General features: G+C 43.9%; 1 protein-coding gene across 1 annotated transcript in view; it reads right to left on the bottom strand.

Moving 5' to 3' along the window:
• The window catches only part of LOC109921724 (putative GPI-anchored protein pfl2), a 33,973-nt gene extending 19,151 nt beyond the window's left edge, over positions 1-14,822 (bottom strand). Inside the window, exons 1-2 of the mRNA XM_020521764.2 lie at positions 14,713-14,822; positions 67-635 (exon numbers count right to left, since the gene is read on the bottom strand). Of these exons, the coding sequence (XP_020377353.2) occupies positions 67-635; positions 14,713-14,809 (666 nt within the window). The 5' untranslated portion in view covers positions 14,810-14,822. The remainder of the gene's footprint in view (positions 1-66; positions 636-14,712) is intronic.
• Between the last annotated feature and the right edge of the window lie 3,777 nt (positions 14,823-18,599).

The following is an 18,599-nucleotide window of genomic DNA, read 5'->3' on the forward strand; positions in this document are numbered from 1 at the left end:
ACTGTTCACCGATGGGCTGGACGTACTGTTCACCGATGGGCTGGACGCGCTGTTCACCAATGGGCTGGACGTACTGTTCACCAATGGGCTGGACGTACTGTTCACCGATGGACTGGACGTGCTGTTCACCGATGGACTGGACATGCTGTTTACCGATGGGCTGGACATGCTGTTCACCGATGGGCTGGACATGCTGTTCACCGATGGGCTGGATGTACTGTTCACCGATGGGCTGGATGTACTGTTCACCGATGGGCTGGATGTACTGTTCACCGATGGGCTGGACATGCTGTTTACCGATGGGCTGGACATGCTGTTCACCGATGGGCTGGACGCGCTGTTCACCGATGGGCTGGACATGCTGTTCACCAATGGGCTGGATGTACTGTTCACCGATGGACTGGACATGCTGTTTACCGATGGGCTGGACATGCTGTTCACCGATGGGCTGGACGTACTGTTCACCGATGGGCTAAATGGATTATTTGTGATTGTTGGCTGAGCAGATGTGATTTTGTTTGTCGACATGGACGGCAACTGTGTCGTATTGAATAGAGGAGAGGATGTACTGGAAGAAGCACTGCTTGAAATGGATGATGGAACCGTTTCAGTCTTCCCTTGTGTCATACTTACTTCTGCAAGAGAAAAAACAAAGACAATCCTAAGTGACCTGTGTGCAAGGGAAAGTAAAAAAGAGTGATTTCTGATTTGTGTAGGTCAACTAGTCCTCAAGTGAAAGCTGCTCTGCCACTTGACTGTTGCATTAACTCCCACCCTAACACCCTACAACTTGTTTTGTTGTAAAACCTATTATAGCAGTCAAGTCTGACATCCTACACTGTCAAGTAGCACGCTGGTACCAACAGTCTAGACTTGCCTGAGTACCATTTGAGATCGTAGCCAGCCTTCAAGAAGGTAGCAGACAGTGAACTCCAGTGACTTGTCTAGACTGACGGGTCAGTAAGGTATTGAGAAAGTACCATATCAAAGACGCTCTTCGTCAGATGAGACATTAAGTTGAGGCTCATCTGCAAATTCCACTTATCCTAAAGATCTAATGCACAAGTAGAGAAAGTAGGTAATTGCCTGTCAAAATGCTTCCCTTAAATACTAGAACCAATTGAGCTGGTCACTTATTTCAATGTTGACACAGCTAATCATCATGTTTGAGGGTAACACATGCTGTTTCTCACTCTCCATCTCTTCACAGGGTCCACCTTTCTTACAGCACATGCAGGGGGTACAAAGGGACAACACTGCAATGCCATAATTCTCAGTGTTACATTTAATGAGCATAATTGTAGAGGTTCACTCATTTCATCATTGAAGTTCTTTCTTTACCTAATTCATTCAAATGTTGTCTGAGGTTTTGTTATTGACCTGAGAAAGGCATATATGTTAAAAATTTGTTTTACTTGTTATTGACTAACATAAGTATTACCCAGCCCAATTTTTTCAAGAATAAATTCAAGAAAATATTTCTGGGATATTGAACAGGCAATTTTATTATAAGAGGGATGCCCTACCACTTAATATAGGGTAATAATTAGGGATAGTCTGTTATTGACCAAATGACCATCTTCCACACATTAAAATGTTCATCATTAATATAATTTAAAAGATGAGATTCATTAGGGGAGAGACATTAGTATTGGTCACCACTTCAGACACATTCTGAACCTATTGGCTCTCACTTTAGGAGTTGAAGGTAATATTACTTTGATATTTAGTGGATATCTCTGTCTTCTTTTAAAATTTAATTTTGTACCAACTAAAAGTTGATGTTTAGATTCTCTTGTAGAAGTAAGAACTAGTTATCTTTCTTTTCAGGATAATATTTAGTTTTGCTTTTATACTATTTATATAAAAGTCAAAATTGTATGATTTATTATAATATTAAATTTGTGTTTAAATTTAAATTGTCTCATCTGTCTTCTGTATCAAATGCTAAATTAACCCAATTCCTTTCCCCTTTGGTAGGGGAATATTTGGTTGAAGAGATTTGCTCAACATTTACAGTATCCAGAAAAATTGCAATCTAGCTAAAACACAACGTATTTTAGACTATCAGGAAGACGGCAACCACTTGATTGGCTATCTTCTTTTGGGTAGGGGACTAGTTGGTCTCTGAAGGCTCAAATTAACCCTCTGAAGTTAAAGGAAATTAATTGAAAAATAATTATTTTTAATTAGCCTGCTGAAACATGTTATAACGTGTCCAGACATGTAGGATTTGAACTCAGATCTTCTAGTCCATGCTTGATTTTGATAGCTCCAAGTGAGGAGCTATAATTGTAAAAACACCACAATGTTTCAGCATATTTAGCACAATTCGAAGCTTATTTGCGATCATAGCGGTGGCTACCTCATCCAGAGGACTAGGAGCAGTGCTTATCAGTGCAAATTGACAGAACACAAAATCCAATCTACTTTAGGTCAAAAGCTTTGATAGTGACTGAAAAGAAGGGTGCAACCTTACAGAAGGAAACACTTGCAGTTGAGTGGAGGTGTGAAAGGTTGGGACTGAAATTCTAGGTCAAGATGGACTATGCTGCCTTGGCAACATTATCAGGATCAAAATAAATCTCAAAAATGCCTCTGCATACAAAGATTCAGGCTTTGCGGCTGACAAAATGTGACAATGATACAGTTTGTGCTCCAGACTAGCTGCAAGTAATGGTAGGTAAACTCTTTGGGAAGCAGTGGATTGAGCAGAAAAAGAACTTGGAGAAGAAGAAGAATCATGTTATTCTACAACAATACCTTTACCGGTAACTGAACAAAACTCAAATTCATACTGCTCAAAAAATCTGATAAAAAGATGCACAAAGGTCAGACAACTCTATCTGCAATGGTGGTTGGAATATAGTCCAGCAGACTAAGTGCTGAAAGAATTTTAAAAAATGGTTATACCAAAGTCAATGTGAGAGAATTCCTACAGAAAATCCACAGGCGACATCAATGTATTGTGAACTGATGAGCAATAGTGCAGCAATTAGTATGATGGCCAAACATTTCCAAAGACATACAGGATTGCATTTTGTGATACCAAAAATAAGCCATACTCAACCAAGTGTCTACAGAGTCAATAATTGTATCTGTTTTTCTGGAAAGGCAATGACATATGCTAAAAATGGATTTGTTCAATTTTAGAGGGAAGATGTATTTAGAAGCCAGCCATTATCCAAGATGAACTGAAGTGGCAAGACTTCATTCAACCATAGTAGACTTTACAGCACTGAAAGGGATCTTTGTGATAAACAGTTTCCTGGGATAATTAGTATGGGACAATAGATCTCGATTCATGAATGAAGATTTCAGGAAGTTCACTTTGGAACAGGTGTCAACCAGGTGACAAGTTCTTAACTCCATCTGCAGTCAAATGGAAAGTCAGAAAAGAGTCAAGACTGTGAAGTTGATGATGCATAAAAATCCAGTTTGGGAATTAGCTCTATGCAGTATTAGCACAACAATGTTGAATAATGGGTACTCGCCAGCTGAACTGTTAATGGGGAGGTCAAAAATGTTTTTGAACACAACCTTAGGCCAAACATAACCTCTCAAGATCACGAGAAGGTTAAAAAACAACTCAAGAAAAGCCAAACCAAAAACAACAGAGGTGGCACACCTCTGGACAATGGGTAAAAACTCTTGTCAACCTTAAAACCAGGGCAGAAAGAGGAACTCAGAAACAATAGTCATCAGGTAAACAGAGCAACCAACTGTGGTTCAGTGGTAGAATTCTTGTCAGCCATGTGGGAGGCCTCAGTTCAAATCCTGGCCAATGAGTGGCACTCCTTGCCTTCCCTCCTACAATAGGAACAATGTTGTTAAACATGAAAGGATGCAGAAAACATTTACAAGGATGTTACAAGGGGTTGGAGGATTTGAGCTGTAGGGAGAGGTTAAATAGGCTGAGGCTATTTTCCCTGGAACGTCAGAGACTGAGGGGTAACCTTATAGAAGTGTATAAAATCACGAGGGGCATGGATAGGGTGAATAGCTAAAGTCTTTTTCCCCAGAGAAGGGGAGTCCAAAACTAGAAGGCATAGGTTTAAGTTGAGAGGAGAAAGATTTAAAAGGGACCTAAGGGGCAGTTTTTTCACACAGAGGGTTGTGCGTGTATGAAATGAGGTGCTAGCGGACATGGTGGAGAAGGCATCTGTATGGCTGCAAGAACAGGAAGGGTCCAGGGGGATATGGGCCAAATGCTGGCAAATGGTACTAGATTAACTTAGAATATCTGGTCAGTTGAACCGAAGGGTCTGTTTTCATGCTGTATGACTCTAAAACACCTGAAGGGACATTCAGGAAGAACAGGATGCTATTGATCTTACTTGAGGCAAGAAGTGAGACTGCAGATGACTAACTTAGGATGTGGGACAGCTGATACTACACCTACACTGCACCTGATTGTGTATCAGGAGTCAGTTAGCTCAGATGGCTGGATAGATTGTGGGTAGAGTGACAGCATGGGTTCATTTCCTGCACTGGCTGGGACATCCAAACCATTGCAACCATTGAGATTGGACTTTGAGGGAATGGGGAGAAATGATGATGATGGTGATAACAGCGATAACTAACAAAGTTGATTGTGATGTCAATGATTACAAAGATTATTTAAGGAAGTAGAAATTGTAAGAACCATGTCTTTATATTTTTATGTCACTAAGAACTGTGGATTGTAAGGAGAAGTAACTTTCAAAAGAAAGAAATTAGGAATTTACCAAGGTAGCTGCATAACTTATAACAAGGAATTTGATACCCATTGTGAACACTTGGATTTTTTTGAAGCAATGAGTTCCTGCAATGTGTAGATTCATGTAAATCTTACTAATGTAACTGATGCCATGACTCTGACATCAGTAAGAGAGAACACACCAGTCTAGAATCGGCATTTGACAGCAGAGGTCGTAAACATAACACTAGAGAGCTGTGTATGATAACCTACTACGTGAGGTAAAAATTAAAGCCACCATACCCTACCAGGTCATAAGGCTGTCTCTCAATAGAGAGAGATGACTTGTGGTAGTTTAACTTGGGGGTCACTACGCCTCAGGCAAGAGGAGAGGTTGAGGACAGTCCTTTGTGGTAGCTGGTGCAGGAATTGAATCTGCACTGTTGATGTTAGGCTGCATTGCAAACCAGCCATCCAGCCAACTGAGCTAACTAACCCCCAACCTATTATTTACAGATGAAAATAAAGAAATACTACAATACCTAGGGAGTCAAAGAACCCACTTTATTGATAGGAACAAGCTGCCTTAGGAACAGTGTATATGAGGACCCAAAATACCCAAGAACAATGTCTCAATGTGCACATAGCAGTATTGATTTAAAGCAGAAGTAACACATGTCCTGGCAGAAACTGGATTAAGTACACCAGTTACATTTTATGACCATCCTTCTCATGCATAAATGGAGATTAAATGTAGGGATTGGCTGTGACGTCATGTGTGTGTGTAGGAGAAAGCCTGATGAGAACCACTGAATATCAAGAATGGAGTCATATTAAAAGAAGACATTTACAAGAGCTATGCAGAGGGCATTGCATTTCACAGCCTCTGAAGCTCTCACACCTGATCACATCACCTGATTTTCTAGTTATTTTCACCCTTTCAACTCTTACAATAAGATTACAATTAGTCTGTTGCTTGGATGCAAAATAATTGCCAATGACATCATCTCATTTACATTTTGAAAATAAATAAAAGGTGAGGTTAAAATAAATAAGGAAGAATTACAAGCTAAGTTTAATACATGACACCAGGTTATAGACCAACAGGTTTATTTGAAAGCACAAGCTTTTGGACTCTCGCCCCTTCTTCACGTATTAGTGAGAGAGGTGGCATCAGACACAGAATTTATAAGCAAAAGATCAAAGGGTCATAGAACTGATACGAATGTATTGAACAAACCTAAGATGGCTGTTAATTCTTTAATCATGATGTGGAGATGCTGGTGGACTTGGGTGGACAAGGTCAAAAATCACACAACCCCAAGTTGTAGTCCAACAGGTTTATTTGAAAATGCAAGCTTTTGGAGCTTAGCTACCTGAGGAAGGAGCTGAGCTCAGAAAGCTTGCGTTTTCAAATAAATCTGTTGGACTATAACCTAGTGTTGAATTCTTTAATCAGTTAGAAAGGTGGTGCAGATTTCGATTGATTGATATTGCAAATCCCAGAGCTTTTTTCAAGAGACTACCGCAAGGTAACTAAAGGTTTTACTAGTATACCAGAGGTGACATCTCAGGTCAGACAATGCATTTTAGATGTGAAGCCTTGTTTAGAATCTGTGTTTTAACTGGGGAGTCAGACTGGTTTTATTTCCAAAGTATGAATTGTGTGCTTTTTGAACAAAATAGAACGTATCTGCAATTACAAATTTGCAAATGCACATTCACCCCATTGATTTATATGTGCACGCTTGTGAGAGAGTGTTTGTGTGCATGTGTGTGAGGGAGAGAGAGTGTGTGTGTGTGTGTGTATGTGCGTGCTTGAGAGAGAGTGTGTGTGTGCGTGAGTGTGTTTGTGTGAGAGAGTATGTGTGTATGCATGCGTGTGTGTGAGAGGGAGAGTGTATAGTGTGGTGGGGTGACCTGTATTTCATAGAATCCCTACAGTGTGGAAACAGGCCCTTCAATCCAACAAGTCCACACTGAACCTTAGTGAATCCCACTCAGACCCATCCCCCTATAACCCACCTAATCTACACATCGCTGAACACTACCGGCAATTTAGCATGGCCAATCCACCTAGTCTGCAGATCTTTGGACTGTGGGAGGAAACCGGAGCACCCGGAGGAAACCCACGCAGACACAGGGAGAATGTGCAAACTCCACACAAACAGTCGCCTGAGGGTGGAATCGAACCTGGGTCCCTGGCGCTGTGAGGCAGCAGTGCTAACCACTGAGCCACGTGTCGCCCAAAAGTGTAACATGAACCCAAGATCCCAGTTGAGGTTTTACTCCTGGGTACCAATCTTGGCTATCAGCCTCTGCTCTGCATTGTTATGTATCCTGAAGTCAGTCTTGGAGGACTTTTACCCAGAGATCCGAGGCCTAATGTCCTTGAACGCTCAAGTGTTCCCCCAGTAGGAGGGAACGTCCCTGTCTGGTGATTGTTGCGTGGTGTCCATTCATCTGTTTTCGTATTGTCTGCATGTTTTCGCCAATATACCATGCCTCAGTGAACCTTGCCTGCAGCGTATGAGATAGACAACTTTGGCCGAGTCACATGAGTATTTGCTGTGCATGTGGTGGGTGGTGTTCCCATTCATGTCAATGATCTGACATGTCTTGCAGAGATTGCCATGGCAGTTGTATGGTGTTGTGGTTGATGTTGTCCTGAAGGCTGGGTAGTTTGCTGCAAACAATGGCCAGTTTAAGGTTTGGTAGTTGTTTGAAGGTGAGAAGTGGAGGCATAGGGAAGATCTTGGTGAGGTGCTCATCATCATCGTCTGACTCCAAGTTAAAACACAGGCTGATTCTAAATATGGCCTCACACTTCAAATGCATTGTCTGACCAGAGACGTCACCTCTTGTACACACTGTTAAGACAGTCAACATTCCTACAGCATGGAGACAGGCCCTTTGGCTCAAACTGGTCCTTGCTAACCAAAATGTCCATCCACACTAAGACCATTTCCCTGCACTTGGCCCATATCCTTCTAAACCTTTCCTAGTCATGTATTTGTCCAAATGCCTTTTAAATGTTGTTAATGTACCCACTTTAACCACTTCCACTGTCAGCTCATTCCATATGCATACCATCCTCTGTGTAAAAAAAAGTTGCCCCTCAGGTTCCCACGTATTCTTTCCCCTCTTACCTTAAACTGATGCCCTCTCGTCCTTGATTCCCCAACCCTGGGAAAACGTCTGAGTGCATTCACCTTATCCATGCCTCTCATGATCTTATATACTTCTATTAGAACCCCCCTCAGTGTCCTACGCTCTAAAGAAAAATGTCCTAGCTTGTCCAACACCTCCCTCTAAGTCAGTCCCTTGAGTCCAGGCAACGTCCTTGTAAATTTCTTCTGCACTCTTTCCAGTTTAATAACATCCTTCCTATAGCAAGGTGACCAAAACTGAACGCAATACTCCAAGTGCGGCCTCACCAACATCATGTACAACTGCATCATAACTTCCCAACTTCTATACGCAATACCCTGACTGATGAAGGCCAGTGTGCCAAAAACCTTCTTCACTGCCATGTCTACCTGTGACTCCACTTTCAGAGAACTGTGCACCTGAACTCCAAGGTCCCTCTCGCCCACTACGCTCCTTAAGGCTCTACCATTCACCATGAAATTCTTACCTTGATTTGACTTTCCAAAATGCAACACCTCACACTTACCTATATTCAACTCCATTTGCCATTTCTCAGCCCACTTCCCCAGCTGATCAAGATCCTGCTGCAATTTCTGATAACCTTCCTCACTATCCACTATACCACCTATTTTAGTTTCATCCACAAACTTACTAATCATGCCTTGTACGTTCTCATCCAAATCATCGCTATAGATACAAACAGCAATGGGCCCAGCACCGACCCCTGAGGCCACTAGTCACAGGCCTCCAGTCAGACAAGCATCCTTCCAGTATTACCCTCTGCTTACGACCATCAAGCCAAATGTGTATCCAATTTGCCAGCTGTCCCTGGATTCCATGCAATCTAACCTTCCAGAGCAGCTTATCATATGGAACCTTATCAAAGGCATTACTGAAATCCATATAGACTATGTCTACTGACCTGCCCTCATCAACCTTCCTGGTCATTTCATCAAGGAACTCCAACAAATGTGACGCATGATCTCCCACACACTAAGCCATGCTGACTACTCCTAATCAAACCCTGTCTTTCCAAATGCAAATTCTTATCCCTCAGAATCTTCTCAACTAACTTACCTACCACAAATAGAACACAGAACAGTACAGCACAGTACAGGCCCTTCTGCCCAAGATGTTGCCGAACTTTTACCCTAAACCTAAGGTCTATCTAACCTCCAACCCTACCTTATACTATCATCCATATGCCTATCTAATAGCAGCTTAAATGCCCCGAATGAGGCCGACTCCACTATCCTCTCCGGCAAATATTAAGTTTACTGGTCTATAATTTCCAAGTTTTTCCTTGCAGCCCTTCTTGAATAAGGGCACAACATTTGCTACCTCCGCTCTTCCGGGACTTCACCCGTGGCTAACAATGATGCAAATATATCAGCCACAGCCCCTACAATTCTTCCTTAGTCTTTTGCAGGATTCTTGGATATCCACCTTTGTACATTCTAATACTTCTAATATTTGATATGGACTTTTAGTTTCCCTTAGTTATCTCGGGGCAGTGACTTGAAAGAAATTTTGGGATTTGCGTATTAATCAATCGAAACCTGCATCTCCTTTCTAACTGATTAAAGATTAAACAGCCATCTTAGGTTTGTTCAATACATTTGCACCACTTCTATGACCTTTTGATCTTTTGCTTATAAATTCCGTGTCTGATGCCATCTCTCTCACTAACACCTGAAGGAGTGAGATTTCAAAAGTTTTTTTCAAAATAAACCTGTTGGACTATAACCTGGTGTAGGGTGGGTTTTGACCTAGTTCACTCCAGTCCAAAGCCTGCAGTCCATGTTATTAAGTTTATTACAACCAGGTTCTCTCACTCAGTCCTTGGCTCTCAGGACTGTCTTCCCTCCCTCACATACATTCAAACTTTGCTGAGCCCCAGCCCAGATGATCCACTGCCAATTCTTGCGTTTTAATTGAGTTCGGCAGGAGGCGGAGAAGAATTTCCATTCGGAAGAAGAAACGACTGGAATAAACCACACTGCGCGGAGCTCTAACCTGCCCAGACTGGCGAAAATCTATCCACAACCAGCTATATTCAGAATCACAGCCCTGTTGAGGTTTCATTGTATTCGGCAAAGCGAGCCAAGGACCATAACTACGTGTCGCAATACTGCAAGTATTAAGGGTTGCCAGACTGGCCGACATCAACCGTTCCTCAGAAGAAGGGTCACCTGACCCGAAATGTTAACTGATTTCTCTCCACAGATACTACCAGACCTGCTGAGCTTTTCCAGCAATTTGTTTTTGTTTCTGATTTGCAACATCGACAATTTTTTTTTCTGTTTTTACAACCTTTCAAAGTTAGCTGCAAATGACTGCTAAGGAAGAACAAAAAAAACCACACACACATTGCAATACTAACGAACTCAGATTAAAATATATATTTTAAAGGTCAGTTTACGGGAACTGGATGCAGTTTTTTTTTGCACTGAGTGCGCTGGGTCATCGAAACGATGGTGCTCGGCGAGTGATGCTGGAAAACATTAGCAGGTTTGACCTAAGCCACAAGACATAGCTCACTGCAGAAACTCAGCTGTTGTCATTAACGGCGGAGAGAAACTGGGACTTTTAACCAGAAAAACGACTGCACACTTCGTGGGGGGAGGGGCAATGTGGGTTGGTAGTGGTGTGGTGTGGAGGTAGAGAGCTGCCCTGGTTAATGATTGACCAGAGCTGGGAGCTGGTTAGGGGACGTGAAAACTATTAAATAAAGTTGGCCCGTGTTGTCGCTGTGATCTGCTGACTCAAGGTTATTGCTGAGAACCCATGTCATTTAATCACATTGGATGGACATTATCATTCCAGTCAATCGTGAAAACCTGGTCTCTTCAGCACTTCCATCCTGGTTTAAATGTAAAACAAAATAGAGAGGCAACTTTTTTGAGCAGATGAACCACCTCTAATTGCTAACAAAGTGACACTGACCCTTCTTTTACAAGTCGCTGATCTTTAGTGGGGAGGAATGCAGTACTGAATGCACACATGGGTCTCCTTGCTATATCTGAACATGGGATAGTTTGAGTTAACCATCATCATGCTCCCCAACTGCAAAATTTCATTACTGCTTGTGTTTTTCCTGATGCGCACAGATTTGCCACATTTGTATAAGCAAACAGCAAGGGCACTAGGGCACTTTACGGTCATCGCTGGCCGCAAGCTCTTTGGGACGACCTCGGTGCGGTGGAAGTGTCAGCTTTACCTTTGTAATTGAGTCATGGCAGTCACTGTTCCCTGTTATTTCCGTTGCCCAAGCCCTAAGCTCTGGAATTCAGTTCGTAAGTTTCTCTCTGCCTCCCTCCAAAGACATCTCTGAAAACCCAGCTGTGTCAGGCCAGAACCTGGTTGAATGCAGTTATGTTTCCTTACGTAGCTCTGTATCAGATTGTGTTTGGTAGTTGCTCCTGCGAAGCGCCTTGGGATGTTAGTTACTACATTTATGCAAGTTGACGTTAAAAATGATTCCAGAATTCTACAAATTATACCAGAACATTTCTTCTAAGTCCCTGGGGAGAGCGCAGTTTCAGTCACCATTGTCCCGTCTCCCTCCAGCCCAAAGTCTGAGATAGTCTGAGATAGGGTGCATTGTTGTAAAAGTTACAGGAGGCGTCACGGACGGTCAGCTTCTCTTCCCACAAGTAATTGGGAAACCTGACTATAAATTAACCAAACACCCAATCACAATCAGCATTCACAAGCAATGAAATGAATATGCCTTCTTTCCTCACCTTCCTTCCCTCTGATACATGACTGAAGCAAAAACAAAATGCTGGAGATCACAGCAAGTCATGCAGCACCCATAGAGAGACAGCAAGCTAATGGTTCCAGCCTCGATGACTCTTCATCAGAGCTGGTAAAGTGTGGAGGGGGCAGCCTTTATGCAGTGAGGGGTTTAGAGTGCTGGGGTGAAAAGGATGTTGATAGTTCAGATTAAATGATCAGAATGTGAGAATGGCAGAACAATGGTTTGTCTAAACTACCAGACAGGAAAGAACAGACAGTCCCCCTCCCCCCGGGGGGTGGGTGGTAGCGGTGGAACTGTGCAGCATTCAAGAAGGACATGGAAATCACAGCTGTCTACCTATAAAACACGGTCAATACAGTGTGGAGCTGGGGGAACACAGCAGGTCAGGCAGCATCAGAGGTGTCGGAAAGTCGACGTTTCGAGTCGGGACCCGTCATTAGGACTCTTCCTGCTCCTCCGATGCTGCCTGACCTGCTGTGCTCCTCCAGCTCCACACTGTGTTGACTCTGACTCCAGCATCTGCAGTTCTTGCTATCTACCTATAAAACACAGGTAGCTACATCACATCTCCAGCAATCAAGTGTGGCACTGAGCTGAAATACGGTCCCCAATTTGCTCACGGGTCTTGTGTTGGGCAGTGTGCACAGATTGGGAGGCGATAACCTACTGGTCTTATCGCTGGACTATTAATCCGGTAGATGGGTTTGAATTCCACCATGGTGGATGGTAAAATTTTAATTTCAAAGAAAATCTGATAATAAGGTGGAGGGTCCATTTGGTTCACTAAGGGAAGAAGTCGACATATGACTCTAGACCCACAACAATGCGGTTTAATCTTAACAGCCCTTTGGGCAATGAATGAAAAATTCAAGAAGGCAGCTTACCACTACCTTCTCAAGGGCAATTAGAGATGGGCAATGAAATGCTGGCCAGCCAGCGATGTCCATGTCCCTTGAATTAAAAACAAAATTCAGAGGTATTCAAAACTAGGAACGATTTTGACAGGGTAAAGATGGATATTCCATTAGATTGTATGTCAGTAACTAGGGGTCGCGATTTTGTCAGCAAGAGAGCTAGGGGTGAGGGGAGGACAAACATCTTTACTCGGGGAGTTAATACGATTTGTAATGAACTGCCAGGGAGAGGATTCCACGGGAGGTTTCAAAAGAGATCGCGATACATATTTTAAAGTGATGAATTTAGAGGGCTATCAAAATAGACTAGCGAGTGGGACCAGCTGGGTAGCTCCTTTAAGAGCCCGTACAGACACGATGGACTGAACGGCCTCCTCTACTGTAAAATGCGCTGATTCTAATTCTATGATTTTTTAAAAAGTTCAGTCTCGCATGTCCTTCGGTTTTCACTGCCGAACACTATTAATTGTCCCTGCAGAATGCATCGGACAGGATCATGCTCGGCCCATAGTGAAACAACCCATTAACAAATGTTTGTTTATGTCCAAGTGAGGGTTTAGATCAGATTTCGGAGGTGGCCTGGTGCCATGTAGCAATGTTATTACACACAGTTTTCAGGTAACAAGGTAAAGGAGAATAAGGAAACCGTGAAATTTAACACAAATGCAGACTGCGTCGGGAAAAATAAAATCAGTCGCTGCGTTTTCAAGTACTCGGAGACTGTTTAGAGCACAGTTACCAGCTTAACTGGTATTCACTGCTCTGTGCAGAGCTATAAATGTTGATTCTTTACAGCACAGCCTCCTCTGGACTTGCCCCTTGGTAAAACATTTTTAGTAGAGCAGGTGCCCCACACAATGAAATGCAAAGCAGCGCTGCCTCGAAGACATGGAATATTCATCCCCTGGAACAAGCTCTATTATAACTGCCAACATCAACCATTTCCACCCCCCACCCCCAGCTGTGTTTTTGTCCCCACGCTCGGCGACGTCTGATAGTGTAAAACTGTCACTGTGCTTTTCATTGACGGATTCTGGCGCAAGTTACCTCGTGGTTGATGATCTAAATCATCAGGAAAATTTATTCATATTAGCCACCCTTGAGGAATATCTTCCCGCGCTAATAGATCAATTTTCCACACTAACGGCTCAGTGTTTCCCTCAATGTGTGGCAACACTGAGACGTGGTTAGAGTGAAGTAAGAAAAGCAGACAATTCTGGAGAAACCCAGCAGTTTCTGTGGAGGGAGTAACGGAGTTCAGCACGGTTTCGAATTGGTTCAGTTCTGAAGGGGAATTATACCGGACTCTTATGAAACGTTAAACTTGTTTTTTTTTTCTCTTCATAGAAGCTGCCAGACGTGTTGAGTTTCACCAGCAGTTTGTGTTTATTGTGATGTCTTTGTGTGATGATTTTGGAAAAGGTTGCAGTCATGTCACCAGAAGGTGGCCCTCAGCTCTGGGTTTTATTGTTCTTTGTAGAAACAGCAGCTTCGCAAAGCAGGCGTGAGTCCTCAAAGCATAGGAACAATATCATAAATCACCAACCATTTATAGAGGGCTCTCAGGTGGGCGGTGGGGATTCTCCGATCACTCAAGGCACTTTTCCAGAGAAACAGCCTCGTTAACACCACGTCACACCTCAAAACAAAAGGGGGGCAATTACCCCCAGGGGCCAGGGCTGAATACAAATCGTTCGGAAAACCCTTACCTTTCTCCAAAACAGCCATTCATCACACGGATTGTTCACACAATAAACCCTTTTATTTTCCAACCACCAAGCCCAGCCGCCAGTTTTCACTGTGCTCGATTATTTACCGGTTAAACATTTCCGCTCACACCCTCCCACTTTACTTTCAAACCACTCAGAGGTCGAAGAGACATGGCTTTGTCCACAGTAAATTCAGAAGAGGCAATTCCAGCAGCATCTAAAGATTCAGAACTTTTGTAAACCGCCCTTTATCTCATTCCCAGATCAACTCTGCTTTGCTGGATGCACACTTCCCCATGTTGTTCTGGTCCCGCTGCCTAAAGTCAATTACTGCTTCCATACTTTGGCTAATTCTAGGATCAACTTCCCACCGACAGGTAATGTACTATTTGGAAAAGCGCAAACCTCCCCTAACGTGTGAGGCTTTCCCAGGCACACGCCAACCCACATCACAGTCTCCCTAACCCCTGTCGCCAGCAGCACATTTAAAGCTCTCACCTGCTCCAAGGCAGATCCACAAAAACAGAAAGGCGGACAAGTGGCGTGGCGGGTTCATCGCGGAACAATGTTCAGCAAAATGTCGTTTAAAATCCATCAGCGCTCGCACAGCAGCTCCAGGACTGAATGAAGAGAGTCCGCCGGAACAGGTACCAATACACCTGGAGGTCCCGCCCATATCTGAAATAAACTCCACCCTCTCACTGGAGAAAATATAGTTCCTAACTGGAATCAAACCCCACACCGCTTTGAAAAACACAAGCGTAACCACCCTGCCGACCACCCCCCCCACTCCAAAAAAAAAGCTGGAACTAATACTGCGCCATGGGGATATAGGCCATGAATACACCCACTGCACCTGACCAAATCCATACCTGGAATCTAGCTGCACAAGGAACAGGAACACATCTAGAACAATTCACACAGGGAAAAGGTTCATACCGGGGACACACCCACTGCTGGACAGATCCAGAACTGTATCATACCCACACCATGACAAATCCAAAACTAAAACAGAAAAGACCCACAATTGGAATCTGCCAAAAGGTGGAACAGACCAACAACGGAATCTGCACAGACCTGAATATGAAACAGTAACAGTCCTGTAAAGTTCCAAAACTGGAGAAGTCCCAAACAGAGCCACTCCTGGAAGAGATGCACAGCAGACCTGCATGTGGAACACGTTTGTACCTGGAACTAATTAGAACATAGAACAGTACAGGCCCTTCGGCCCACGATTTTGTGCCAAACTTTTACCCTAAACCTAAGGACTATCTAACCTCCACCCCTGCCTTATACTATCATCCATATGCCTATCTAATAGCCGCTTAAATGCCCCTAATGAGGCCAACTTCACTACCCTCTCTGGCAATGCATTCTACGCCCCTACCACTCTCTGAGTAAAGAACCTATCTCTGACGTCTCCCCTATATCTACGTCCACTCACTTTAAAACTATGCCCCCTCGTAATAGCTACCTCCACCCTAGGATAAAGTTCTCAGAGGAAATGGAACTGCTGAGTTACAGATCCACACAGATCCAAACCTGGAAGAAGAATCTATATCTGAAACTGAAGGCACTGGAACTAGGTGAACACATGAAACAGTTCCCCCACCAGTGAAACCACATGAAGGTAGATGCCCAAAACCTAACTGCACCTGAAACACACCCATAGCAAGACCACACACTCGCAGGCCTCAAAGAGAATGCACTCTAAGCAGACCCACATCTGGAATGCACCTAGAATAGAACACTTCCAGAGTTGGAATGCACACACTTGAAACTGAATACAACTGGAACACATTCCCTGCTGGACCATAAAACACCAGGAAAACATTTGTATCTGGAGCACACTCCCAGCTAAATAACACACACTGAGAATAGACCCAAACCAGGAACAGACATGGTCCAGGTTCAGAAACACATCAGGATCTGACTCACACCAGGAGCAAACCCACACCAGGAACAGAATTAAAACATCCAGCACCTGAAATAATTACTCTTACCTACCTTCCTCCTTGAGGTTTTTAACATCGTATCTGGTGTCAATATGGAAATTATTCTGCCACTGTGGATGGTGTCGTGCAAGCTAACCTCATCTTAACTAAGTCTTGTTCATTAAAGAAGGAAACCTAATTGAATATGGGCAAAAGACGTTAAATCATACCTCGCTGTTTCGAGGATCCACCTTATATGTGGTTGGCTTGTTTGAACTGGAGAACAGATGTGTGGTGTCACGGACAGCACTAGTGACTCCTTTTATTTTGTGCCCGGACCATATCCAATTTTCATAACATGCTTCTCACCTCCTCAGGACTTCTGAACATTCCTGACTGCAAATGAGGTCATTTTGAATTAGGTCAATGGCTAATTCTTTACAATGGCTTTCCTTTATAAAAAATTACCTCGTGAATCAGCAGCCTTCTTGCTTTCAGCGTCGGGAGTGGTGAGAGCGCGAGCCGGGAAATGAACTAATATATTCGGGCATTGGCTAAACCCGAAACACTGCACGTGTAGTGTCTCCCACCCATCCTCCTCCTCTAACCAAAAAAACAAGACTGTGTGGAGGGTTGGTAAGGTAAGGTGTTTTCTTCTTTATTCTTCTGGAAATCTAGAGTAGAGGGAATGGAAGCTAGGGCAGTTGCGTGCTCCTCTTGTAGGGTGTGGGAGGTAAGGGTCACTGCTGGTGTCCCTTCTGACTTCACCTGCGAGAAGTGCACCCAACTCCAGCTCCTCAAAAACCGTGTTAGGGAACTGGAGCTGGAGCTGGATGAACTCCGGATCATTCGGGACGCTGAGGGGGTGATAGAGAGGAGTTATAAGGTACAGGAAAAAGGTAGCTGGCTGACTGTCAGGAGGGGGAAAGGGAATAGGCAGACAGTCCAGGGATCCCCTGTGGCCATTCCCCTCAATAATAAGTATACCGTTTTGGATACTTTTGGGGGGGGACGACCTACCAGGGGAAAGCCAAAGCGGCCAGGTCTCTGGCACTGAGCCTGGCCCTGTGGCTTAGAAGGGAAGGGGGGAGAATAGGAGAGTGATAGTGATAGGAGATTCAATGGTTAGGGGAACAGACAGGAGATTCTGTGGTACCGAGCGAGCCTCCCTGATGATATGTTGCCTTTCGGGTGCCAGAGTCAGGGATGTCTCAGATCGAGTCTTCAGGATTCTTAAAGGGGAGGGAGAGCAGTCAGAAGTCGTGGTACACATCGGTACTAATAACATAGCTAGGAAGCGGGATGAGGACCTGAAAAGTGATTATAGGGAGTTATGATGGAAGCTGAAAGCCAGGATGGGTAGAGTAGTAATCTCAGGATTACTACCGGTGCCATGGGCTAGTGAGGCTAGAAACAGATAGAGAGTGCAACTGAACACGTGGCTACAGAGCTGGTGTAGGAGGGAGGGCTTCAGGTTTGTGAATCTTTGGGATACCTTCTGGGGAAGGTGGGACCTGTACAGGAAGGACGGGTTGCACCTGAACTGGAGGGGCACCAATATCCTGGGCGGGAGGTTTGCTAGAGCTCTTCGGGAGGGTTTAAATGGATGGGAACTGGAGCTACATATCAGAGAATGGGGTAGTCAGTGTACAGACAGATAGAGCAAACAGAGAGTCTATGAGGAAGGATAAGCAGTTGACAGGGCAAAGTGACAGTCAGTGCGACAGGTTGAGGTGTATCTACTTCAATGCAAGAAGTGTCAGGAATAAGGGTGACGAACTTACAGCATGGATCAGTGCTTGGAACTATGATGTTGTGGCCATTACGGAGACTTGGATAACACAGGGGCAGGAATGGTTGTTGGATGTTCCGGGGTGCAGATGTTTCAAAAGAAATAGGGAGGGAGATAAAAGAGGTGGGGGATTGGCATTGCTAATCAGGGATGGTATCACAGCTGCAGAAAGGGAGGTCGTGGAGGAGGGTTTCTCCACTGAGTCAGTATGGGTGGAAGTCAGAAACAGGAAAGGAGCAGTCACTTTCTTGGAGTTTTCTATAGACCCCCCAGTAGCAACAGAGACACTGAGGAACAAATTGGGAGACAGATTTTGGAAAGGTGCAGAAGTAATACGGTTGTCGTCATGGCCGACTTCAAATTCCCTAATATAGACTGGAAACTCCTAAGTGCAAATAGTTTGGATGGAGCAGATTTTGTCAGGTGTGTCCAGGAAGGATTTCTGATTCAATATGTAGATAGGCCGACTAGAGGGGAGGCCACATTGTATTTGGTGCTTGGCAACAAACCAGGTCAGGTGTCAAATCGCTTGGTGGGAGACCATTTCGGTGATAGTGATCCCAACTCCCTGACTTTTACTATAGTCATGGAGAAGGATAGGAGCAGATGGTATGGGAAAGTATTTAATTGTGGGAGGAAGAATTACAATGCTATTAGGC

The sequence above is a fragment of the Rhincodon typus genome, chromosome 46, assembly GCF_021869965.1.
Source record: "Rhincodon typus isolate 14 chromosome 46, sRhiTyp1.1, whole genome shotgun sequence".
NCBI classification, from domain to species: domain Eukaryota; kingdom Metazoa; phylum Chordata; class Chondrichthyes; order Orectolobiformes; family Rhincodontidae; genus Rhincodon; species Rhincodon typus.